Source organism: Culex pipiens, chromosome 2, assembly GCF_016801865.2.
Source record: "Culex pipiens pallens isolate TS chromosome 2, TS_CPP_V2, whole genome shotgun sequence".
Taxonomy (NCBI): domain Eukaryota; kingdom Metazoa; phylum Arthropoda; class Insecta; order Diptera; family Culicidae; genus Culex; species Culex pipiens.
The window spans coordinates 68,997,682-69,009,733 of NC_068938.1; the positions used below are offsets into that span (position 1 = coordinate 68,997,682).

Genomic DNA, 12,052 nt, shown 5'->3' on the forward strand with positions numbered 1-12,052 from the left:
ACGATCGTATTTCTCAACAGTAAAATTACGATCGTAATTTCTTGATGGTAAGTCGTAATTTGTCGATAGTAGATCGAGATTTGTCGATAGTAAGTCGTAATCTTACTATCGAGAAATCTCGATCGTAAGTCGAGAAATTACGATCGAAAGCAATAATCACCACGTGTATCTTTTGAATGAATTTTTTGATCGATTTGGTGTCTTCGGCAAAGTGGTAGGTATGGATAGGGACCACACTGAAAAAAAAGATATACGGTGATTTTAATTTAATTTTTTGTCACTAAAACTTGATTTGCAAAAAACGCTATTTTAATTCACTTTTTAGTTTTTTTATATGCTTTAGGATCAAATGGCAACTTTTCGGAAATTTTCAGAATGCGATAATTAACTTTAACCAAGTTATAAATTTTTGAATCAACACCGATTTTTTCAAAAAATCTAAATATTGGTCGCAACAAAATTTCAACTTCAATTTTGATGTAAAATCGAATTTGCAATCAAAAGTACTCAAGTGAAATTTTGATAAAGTGCACCGTTTTCAAGTTATAGTCATTTTTAGGTAAGTTTTTTGACAATAGTCGCTGTTATTCATTTTTTTTAATTAGTGCCCATTTAGCCCACTTTTGTAAAACATAGTTTTGAAAAGCTGAGCATGAAATGTTACCATTGCACATTGGTCCAGATCGAAAAATTATGTGGAAAATGGATTTTCCGAAAAATGGTGTCGCTTTGGAGCATTGGTGTCTTCAAAAGAGTTGTTGCAAATAGAAAGGGGCAACTTTTGGTTTGGTTGAAAATTAGGATGGTTCACGATTAGGGTGCTTTTAGAAATCTAACTTTATATGGATATTTTTGGGATTTTTTTGTCTTCTAGAAAGATGTTGGGCTTCTTTGTGTTTAATCTCGTAATCTACGCCTTTTATGACCATATTTATAGAAAGCATCTGAGCAAACCTTCAAAAATCAGTTTTTGAACGTGGCAATTGAGGGTTAAGTTTTAGAGAAAAGTGATGTTCGAAGCACTTTTAGTGCTCTAAAAACAAACCTCTTTTTTTGTTGACAGGTCAATTTGGATATGGATTTGGATCGAAAAATTTCACGAATGTTTTATATTTAAACATTGAAAATCGGACCAATAGTTGTTGAGAAATGACATTAGAAAATGAATGAGATTTATAAAAACATCAATTTTCCTGTTTTTAAATCTTTGCATGGCAATATCTCAGCAACTTAAGATCGTATCAACAAAGTTTAAAAAAGCAAAATATAGTGAATTTTCTCAGCTTTTCAGAAATATTTTTTTTAATGAATGACTGTGACTGTTTTCAAAAAAAATACCAAAAAATTGCTTGAACTTGAAACGGTGCACTTTTTCAAAGTTTTACAAAGTACTTTTAGATTGTAAATTCAATTGGCATTTGATGTTCTCTAAAACATATCAAAAAAATAAAAAGAAAATTAAAAATAGCGTTTTATGCAAATCAAGTTTTAGTGACAAAAAGTGAAATTAAAAATCAACAAAAAAATTTAACCGTGTATCTTTTTTTTCAATGTTGCACTTATTCATACCTACAACTTTGATCAAAAAATTCCTTCAAAAGAAACAGATTTTTTAATTTTCATACAGCGTATTTTTATGGACAAATGCCAAATTTGTATGGTAAATTTTATGGACAAAATGATGCACAATGGCTTCTTTGGGCATACCGAAGGCACCAAAAAAGTATCAGTCGGATTAAAAAAAAAATCAAAAATTAAAATTATAAAAATATACAGATTTCAACAACTTCAACAATGTCGAAATGCTTCATAATTTTTTTTAAAGAAGTTTGAACAATTCCAATTTAATCCTAAATTTTAAAAATATTAAATCAATTTTAAATTATAACATTCCTGGCTTTTTTTCTGAAAAACCAAAAATAACTAAAACAGCACATTTTTTATACCGATCTCCCCCTCGCCAGGAAGAGACGATAGTCAACCACTACCGTTTGAAAGCTTTCATTGGATTGCATTTGTACGACTGGCAGTGAGTCACACCAGCGAGCTTACTGCTAACCTCAAAACGAGCAAGCTCACGTAGAATGACGGAAGCTCTTTCCCCATCGCCGGGCAATTTAAGTGCACAGTAGAAGTAGTCGAAAATTGTAATTTTTTTTGATCAACTGGACAAAAAAAATATAAATATATTTTTTTTAAATAAAATTTTCGGAAATTTACTGTTTTTTTTTACTGTGCAAGTCAGCAAAAGCAGCGCTGAATCGCATCGGAGAAAATGCGATTGTGGTGACTCTCTAGGAGCAGAGACGATGAGACAATTGCATTCGGTTGAGGAATCAATAAATTTGTGCATAATTGAATTGTTAAATAAGATGCAGAAAGCCAGGCAGCTGAAAGTGGCACTTTGCATTTCGATTAAAGCTAGATTGATTGCTGGCGTTCGAGGGAGGGTTTGCAATCGACGAATGTCGTGGTCCTGAGTGGAAATTTGGAAGGGAAATTGATTTGGAATAATAACTTTGGCATATTTGGAGGCTTACGATAAGAAACTTTAAATATTCATAAGATTTCATTTCAAACTTGATCAAAATTCTCAATCAAACCACAATCAATACTACCCAAACAAATCCAGTAACTCTATTAAACCAACCCTATTAGTATAACAGCTCCCCACCCCCTAATCATGGGGTTCGCTACCCCACCCACGCACTTAATCGCACCTCCTTCGGGGACTCTCTCTCTCGCTGTTGCTCGCTGTAATCGTATTCAGATTGTTGTTTTGTAGGCCACTTAGGGTTGGATGACTTTACAGTGGCCCCAACCCTAACCGCGCCAAGCCAAGTAGGTCACTCCCACAAGTGCGGTTTAATTCAATTAACTCGATCGTGTTCTAAACGGGGCGCAGCGCAGTACGTCAACTGTCAGGGGGTATAATTATTGGAGGGGAGAAATAATTTGAATGGTTTTACACATCTTATTTGAAATATTACAAAAAAAAAACCTACGAATTTCTAGTTCTCTCAAAAGTAGAATTTTTCGTATTTTAAAATCGATGCGCCCTTCTAAAATGTTACAATCCTTACGATTATGAGGCATGAACCTGTTAAAAGTCGACGCACGAAAACACACAAACTGCAGTGGTGACTATCGTACAAACAAACACACACACGCTGACTTTTAAACCTGCCCGCCGTCACGTTTATGCTGATGGCAATAAAGACAAATTAAAAAGTCACACGAAGGCACTCAACAACCCCGATACGCAACGAAAAAAAGAAGTTGTTAATTAAACGGTAGGCCAGAACCACTTGCTGCGGTGAAATTTGCATGATTTGATAGAAATGCTAGATGTTAAGCAAAATCTACAATAAATGAAAAAATGTATCAGAGCAGTTCTCTACGGAATCGATCTTTTTTCTTTAATTTTAATTTTTGTATTTTTTTAATCCGGCTGAAATTTTTTGGTGCCTTCGGTATGCCCAAAGAAGCCATTTTGCATTATTAGTTCGTTCATATAATTTTCCATACAAATTTGGCAGCTGTCCATACAAAAATGATATGTGAAAATTCCAAAATCTGTATCTTTTGAAGGAATTTTTTGATCGATTTGGTGTCTTCGGCAAAGTTGTAGGTATGGATATGGACTACACTGAAAAAAAAATGATACACGGTAAAATTTTTTTTGTGATTTTTAATTTCACTTTTTGTCACTAAAACTTGATTTGCAAAAAAAAAAAACACTATATTTAATTTTTTTATTTTTTGATATGTTTTAGAGGACATCAAATGACAAATTTTCAGAAATTTCCAAAATAAGCAAAAAATCTTTGACCGAGTTATGATTTTTTTTAATCAATACATATTTTTTCAAAAATCGAAATATTGATCGCCAAAATTTTTCAATTTAAATTTTTGATGTAAAATTGAATTTGCAATCAAAAAGTACTTTAGTGAAATTTTGATAAAGTGCATCGTTTTCAAGTTATAACCATTTTTAGGTATTTTTTTTGAAAATAGTCGCGGTTTTTCATTTTTTAAAATTAGTGGCCATGTTTGCCCACTTTTGAAAAAAATATTTTTGAAAAGCTGAGAAAATTCTCTATATTTTGCTTTATTGAACTTTGTTGATACGACCCATAGTTGCTGAAATATTGCCATGCAAAGGTTTGAAAACAGGAAAATTGATGTTTTCTAAGTCTCACCCAAACAACACACCATTTTCTAATGTCGATATCTCAGCAATCAATGGTCCGATTTACAATGTTAAAATATGAAACATTCGTGAAATTTTCCGATCTTTTCGAAAAAAATATTTTCAAAAATTTAAAATCAAGACTAACATTTTAAACGGGCCAAATTTTCAATATTATAAAAAAAGGTTAGTCTTGATTTCAAATTTTTAGAAAATATTTTTTTCGAAAAGATCGGAAAATTTCACGAATGTTTCATATTTTAACATTGTAAATCGGACCATTAGTTGCTGAGATATTGACATTAGAAAATGGTGGGTTGTTTGGGTGAGACTTGGAAAACATCAATTTTCATGTTTTTAAACCTTTGCATGGCAATATCTCAGTATCGTAGGGTCGTATCAACAAAGTTCAAAATAGCAAAATATAGAGAATTTTCTCAGCTTTTAAAAAAAAATATGTTAAAGTGGGCAAACATGTGACCTAATTATAAAAAATGAAAAACTGCAACTATTTCCAAAAATGTTACCTAAAAATGGCTTTAATTTGAAAACTGTGCACTGTATCAAAATTTCACTGAAGTACTAATTGATTGCAAATTTGATTTTACATCGAAAAATGAAGCTGAAAAATTTTTGCGACCAATATTTCGATTTTTTGAAAAAAATCAGTATTGATTAAAAAAATTCATAACTCGGTCAAAGATTTTTTGCACAACCTGGAAATTTCTGAAAAGTTGGCATTTTATGTTCTTTAAAACATATTAAAAAAATTTAAAAAAATAAAAATAGTGTTTTTTTTTGTTAATCAAGTTTTAGTGACAAAAAATTAAATAAAAAATCACCAAATTTTTTTTACCATGCATATTTTTTTTCAGTGTAGTCCATATCTTTACCTACAACTTTGCCGCAGACACCAAATCGATCAAAAAATTCCTTCAAAAGATACAGATTTTTGAATTTTCGTACATAATTTTTGTATGGACAGCTGTCAAATTTGTATGGAAAATTATATGGACAAACTAATGATGCAAAATGGCTTCTTTGGGCATACCGAAGGCACCAAAAATGTTTCAGTCGGATTAAAAAATACAAAAAAAAAAACGAATTACCGAAATCTGAGAGAACTTTTTTCCAAAAAAGTGCATGGACCTTGTGTGAAATGGAATCATAAAATAGTAGTGAAAAACAAACAAAAAGTAAAAAGTGCGTGTCAAAATATGAAAAAAACTAAAAATACAGAAGGTAATGGGAAAATCCTGCCAAAAATAAATATATTATCAACAATGCCAAATAGAATACTAAAAATGAAACAAAAAAAATAAGTAAAGTTTTCCGTTGGTAAAAAAATGCTCCTTCAAAACAAACTTAAAATAAAAAAAACCACCCTAATTTTTTAAAGCATTACTCAATGCTTTTTTTTTTGTTCGGATGAAACTTTTTGTGTACATTTTCTATGACCAAAACAGTCGTTTTTCAACAATTGGTTTGTCCATATAAGCCTACATACAATTTTGATAGCCGATCATACAAAAAAGCTAAAAAAAAACTTCAAAAATCTGTTTCATGAAAACAGATCTTCTAATCGATTTGGTGTCTTCGGAAAAGTTCTTTGTCGGTGTAACCATTTCGAAAATTTAAATTTTTTGAATAGTTTAGATGAACAAAATTCTATTTTTTTTAGCTTTTGCACTGGCACAAGTTGGTCAAAAACCATATTTTTTTCTAAAATTTCTAAGTAATACGTTCAACTATCAGTTTTCAGATTTTTGAACATTTCGATATTTTTTTCTTAAGGAAGGTAGCCAAAATTGAAGACTTGTTTGACTGAACTAGTCATGCAAATTGACTTCTTTGGTCATACAAAAACTACACACAAAGTTTCATACAAATCAAAAAGTGAAAAAAATAATTGTTGTCCGAAGTCTCAGAAAATTGCTCTGCTTTTAAAAAAAATACAATTTGATAAATTATGCTTAGTAAACTAGATAGAAAAAAGAAAACAATTTTATCCTGACAATCTTAATTTTTACGTAAACTCTACAAAAAAATAATAAAAAATATTTAAAATTCTAAATTTGCTTCTAAATTGTGTTCTTCATTAAACATTGCCGATGACTCATCAAAACCACACGATTTTAAGTTTCTTCCAGCCATTAGCAAACTTTAACGACAAACCCATAGAGCCTCAGAAATTCACCGTACACATATCCTATCACTTTTACGACGTGTCGTAAAATTTTTAACCGACTCAAAACCGGCAAATGTCCGACCGCATGCCCCACAACAAGAACCCCGTGGAACGTGCCCGGTATATTTATTTTCAATATTCACTCCGTGGCAAGACGGCAAGCAAAAACGCAGTTAACGACTTCAAAACAAGCGCGTTCTACACTAACCACCGACAAGCAGCAGCTTCAGCGGCTAAACTTTTGCTCCACAAAACAATGCCAAACACTTAAAAAGCTCGACGGCCAAAGCTTTGTTGCATGGCGAAATGCCGCCACGACGCGAATGTTAATGGCTCGAGAGGGCACGAAAAGAAATTTTAGGTCATTTTTTTATTGCAATTTTTAAGATAGAAACTTTCAGTTTGCATTTCTTGAATAAAAACGTGAATTTCACTGTGAATTAAAAAATTAATAGCCGTGAATTTAAACTAAGCGTAATTAAAATAACATATTAAACTGTATTTTTATTCACGTTGTCACGACATGATCTCGATTTAATAAATTTTCTCAAAAAATCAATGACAAAAAATCTAAAAAGTTGAAGATAATTTCTTTCCGTGTCTTAAGTCTATGCTCAGAACCCGGCCCGAGCAAAAGTTCATCAAGAATTCCTGGAAGTTCAAGCTTTGCCCGGTTGAGTTCGCTGAACTCTCCTAGATGTGTTCTAAAAATTTAATTGAAACTGAAGCTTTTCAGAAAACAAGCTTAGGGTGACAGTTAATTAGCCCAACTATAGTTATGAATGTCTCAGCTGATAGGATCGCACCTCTTAAGCCCCAAGAATTAATATTCACACAGTTTAGACGGCTCATGTGAGTTGTGTGTCATAAAAGGTCGTCGGAATTCCACCTGTCAGCGAAGCGTCTCAAAATAATAACGCGCCCGCGTCTGACTCAGTGGTATTCGAAAGATGAACTGAACCAGAGAGTCATACAAATTGTCAGTCGTCGTCGTCCAGATAAGGATCTTCTTCTGACGGTAATGTGTACCAGCCCCCCAAAACATGAAAGATGGTGGCGGCTATACGGTGAACACAATACAGGTCTTTGAGACGTCGAGTGGGGGAGAAGCCATGATTGATAGTGACATTTGCTCGGCAAGCTGCTTTAACTGTTTTGAGGGCAAGTTCTGAGAGGTAGAGCAGGTTTGTGGTTTTGGGACAGTGATGGAGGAATCACAACAAAGAGACATTTTTCCAAGCCATAATTGCACATCTCTGCTTGAATAACGCGTCAAGAATCCATCTCCACAAGTGTTGTTCCGAAAAAAGATCCCCTTCCGTGTATGACCAGTTCCATTTACTTTGTACTCTTCAGGATAAACAACCTCTAAACTTAAAAAAAAAAAAACAAAAATCATTGACTCACCTTAAGGTACGACCCGAAGTACTTGGTGACGAAGGGGGAGTCACACTGTGATAGCACCATGATTTCCTGCTGGATGTCCTCGATCTCATCTTCCGCCTCCTCGAGGTCGATGATTTTGATTGCCACAACCTGGAAAGGGGAAGACATAATTATTTTGAGCAAAATTTGTTACACTTCAATCAGGCAAAGGGAAGGGGGAGGCAAACAAGGCTCGATTTGGTGGAAGGACAAAGTGCTGGCAAGCAAAAATTAAAAATTTATCGCCACTAAATGGATGCTCTCTCTCGCTTGGTGTCACGGGGTTTAGGCGAGGAAAGTTTCACTCAAGCGTAACAGGGTGGGGTGAAAGTGTTTGAATACTTGAATTTGGGATCGGGTATTTAAATAAATGAAAAATGATAAAAATTCAAACATAACTAAATTAATCCAATACATTTCGGTTTTATTGGTAAAATAGGTCACATCAAATTTTATTTCAAGGCCATTCCAAATTTCTATGAAAAATTAGAGAACAAAAATATTTTTGCTGAACATTGAAATTCTCATCCAAAAAAATAGATTTTATGCCCCCTCCCCTCGATCTCGACATAAATTGTAAATAAAATTTGCACCATAAAAAAATGTCCACGTGGTTTATGGATGGCCTCTTAAGTGAAATTAGAATTGAAAATGTTTTGATGTTTTTAAAAAAAGTTCATTTTTTCCCTGATTTGATTAAAAGCCATTATGAAATGTTCGTATTGAGCTTCAAATTCTGATAATATTTTTATCATCAAATAAATAAACCAATGTGAATTTTTTATCAAAAAAAATTGAGTCGTTCTCTCCGTTTTCGCAAATCGACTTTTATTTATTTGGATGAAACTTCGTCTTAATATCTCTCATGTCAAATAAAATCATTTTGCATCATCATTACAATATTGCAGGCTCTTCATACAAAATTGGCCATACATTTAGCATGAAATTCTGCATTTTGAGAAGGATTTTTTGATCGTTTTGATGTCATCGGCAAAGAACTTTTTGGCAAAAAATAGGCACCCGAAAAAAAACTGATTTATTTATTTAACCTTATATCACTGAAAGTTGAATTCTCTAAAAAAAACGTATATTGCTGTATATTGGAATTACACAAAAATTGAAAATATTTTTTTTTATTCCAGACATGCTAAATATGATTTCAAACGCAGGAAAATACATTGGGTGGGTTCCAAAGCCAAAAACCGTTATAAAATAACTACCACAGTCGATAAGCCACCTAAAAAAAGTTAAAAAACTAACTTAATCCACCTATGTGGTTGATGCCTTCCTCACTTTTTACCAACAATGGGTAATATGAGTGGTTTGGACACATATTTCAGATATTTTTTTGAATCAAGAAAAAAACGTACACACATATAACATAAGTAATCATAACTCGAGACAAGGTTGCCAGATCTTCAATGTTTTGGACTCGTTGGAAAGGTTTTTCGATTACCTAACCAACGATGGGTCGGATGATGCATCCGGACATAGTTTACATAAATTTAAGTGGGATCCGGCTTCCAAAAAGTACATAAATATTACTTAAGTGGCCATATCTCGAAACAGGGTTGCCAGATCTTCAGTGTTTTGGACTCGTTGGAAAGGTTTTTTGATTACCTAACCAACGATGGGTCGGATGGTGGATCCGGACATAGTTTACATACATTTAAGTGAGATCCGGCTTCCAAAAAGTGCATCAATATCACTTAAGAGGACATATCTCGAGACAGGGTTGCCAGATCTTCAATGTTTTGGACCCATTTGAAAAGTCTCTCGATTATCTATCCAACAATAGGACAGATGATGGATTCGGACATCGTTTACATACATTTAAGTGGGATCCGGCTTCATAAAAGTACATCAATATCACTTAAATGGACATATCTCGAGACATGGTTGCCAGATTTTCAATGTTTTGGACTCGTTGGAAAGGTTTTACGATAACCTAACCAACGATGGGTCGGATGGTGGATCTGGACATAGTTTACATACATTTAAGTGAGATCCGGCTTCAAAAAAGTACATCAATATCACTTAAATGGACATGTCTCGAGACATGGTTGCCAGATTTTCAATGTTTTGGACTCGTTGGAAAGGTTTTTCGATAACCTAACCAACGATGGGTCGGATGGTGGATCTGGACATAGTTTACATACATTTAAGTGAGATCCGGCTTCCTAATCTACATAAATATCACTTAAATGGACATATCTCGAGACATGGTTGCCAGATTTTCAATGTTTTGGACTCGTTGGAAAGGTTTTTCGATAACCTAACCAACGATACGTCGGATGGTGGATCTGGACATAGTTTACATACATTTAAGTGAGATCCGGCTTCAAAAAAGTGCATCAATATCACTTAAGAGGACATATCTCGAGACAAGGTTGCCAGATCTTCAATGTTTTGGACTCGTTGGAAAGGTCTCTCGATTACCTAACCAACGATGGGTCGGATGATGGATCCGGACTTAGTTTACATACATTTAAGTAAGATTCGGCTTCAAAAAAGTACATAAATATCACTTAAGTGGTCGTAACTCGAGACAGGGTTGCCAGATCTTCAATGTTTTGGACTCGTTGGAAAGGTCTTTCAAATCGGTCAACCGGTTTGATCAAAATCGGTCCAGCCAGTGCTGAGAAAACTTGGCAAGAATTTTGAACACATACATACATACACACACACACATACACACACACACACATACACACACACACACACACACACACACACACACACACACACACACACACACATACACACACACACACACACACACACACACACACACACACACACACACACACACACACACACACACACACACACACACACACACACACACACACACACACACACACACACACACACACACACACACACATACACACACACAGACATTTGTTCAGTTTTCGATTCTGAGTCGATAGGTATACATGAATATAGGTCTACGAGCTGTATTTCAAAAGTTCATTTTTCGAGCAGGATTATAGCCTTACCTCAGTGAGGAAGGCAAAAGAAGTTATGATTTTATCAATGAACATGATTTTGAATCGTGAAACGGAATGCATTTTCGGATTCTTTAGACAATTTTCCACTAGGTCCTAGGAGAAGGTTAAATACGTTTGTAAATAATAAATAATATGTGTTTTTGAAACACAACTAAAAAAATCTCCAAATTTATAGGCAATTTTATTTGAACAAATTTCATGTAAAATGTGAAAACTTGTGATTCGTGCTTCGAATTCAGTATACAGCCATTCCACGTCAAACAGGAAGTCTTGAAATGGGACCATCCATAAACCACGTGGACACTTTAGGGGGGGGGGGGGTATGGCGATTGTCCACGATCCATACAAAAAAGTTTTTTTTTGTATGGACAATTGTCCACGAGGGGGGGGGGGGGGTGGATAACAGATTCCCAAAAAAGTGTCCATGTGGTTTATGGATGGTCCCAATCAAAAGTGCTCCGATTTGGCTCAAATTTGGAGTGGGGGTTCTTTGACCCAAATAATTAGACCCGTATTTTTTTGTTTGGCGATTAGGGTGGTCCTATCCGAAATAGGGTGGTCCATAAAATTGCGTTTTTCGTCGATTTTCGCAAAAGCCACATTTTTCAAAAAATCATATCTCCGGAACGGCTGAACCAATTTTGGAGCGCCACAATTCAAAAGAAAGGTTATTAGTTGGGCTTTTATGGAAAAATTTGTTGAGGTCCAAAGAAACTAGCTGAATATTTGAAAAGGTCCTATGAAAATTTCATTTGCCGATTTCAAGGTCTCGGGACCAAAGAGCCCATGTCTGAAAATATTTTTTCCTGATTCCTTGTAATATTTTACACAACATATCAAAAAATTGCGAATATCCATTAACACGTTTCGGAGATATGATTTTTTAAACATAAAAACTGGGTTTTTCGACGCGCCGCGCGCAAAAACGGCAAAATGACGAAAACGGGTAAAAATCAACTTTTTTCACTAAAACTGCGATAAATTCAAAATTTTAGCGATGACCTATACATGTCTGGGTAAGAAAATTGTTGTAATTGAAAAACGCAAAAAATGTGTTTTTTTCGAAAATCGACGAAAAACGCAATTTTATGGACCACCCTATTTCGGATAGGACCACCCTAATCGCCAAACAAAAAAATACGGGTCTAAATCCAAAGAACCCCCACTCCAAATTTGAGCCAAATCGGAGAGCTTTTGATATGGAGACTTCCTGTTTGACGTGGAATGGCTGTA

General features: G+C 34.3%; 1 protein-coding gene across 7 annotated transcripts in view; it reads right to left on the bottom strand.

Annotated features, from left to right (window-relative positions):
- Window positions 1-12,052, bottom strand: part of LOC120428848 (germinal center kinase 1) — a 178,813-nt gene that overhangs the window by 24,510 nt on the left and 142,251 nt on the right. For all 7 annotated transcript variants that reach the window (XM_052708111.1, XM_052708110.1, XM_052708109.1 and 4 more), the window contains one exon: window positions 7,788-7,916. In XM_052708111.1, coding sequence (XP_052564071.1) covers window positions 7,788-7,916 — 129 coding nt within the window. The remainder of the gene's footprint in view (window positions 1-7,787; window positions 7,917-12,052) is intronic.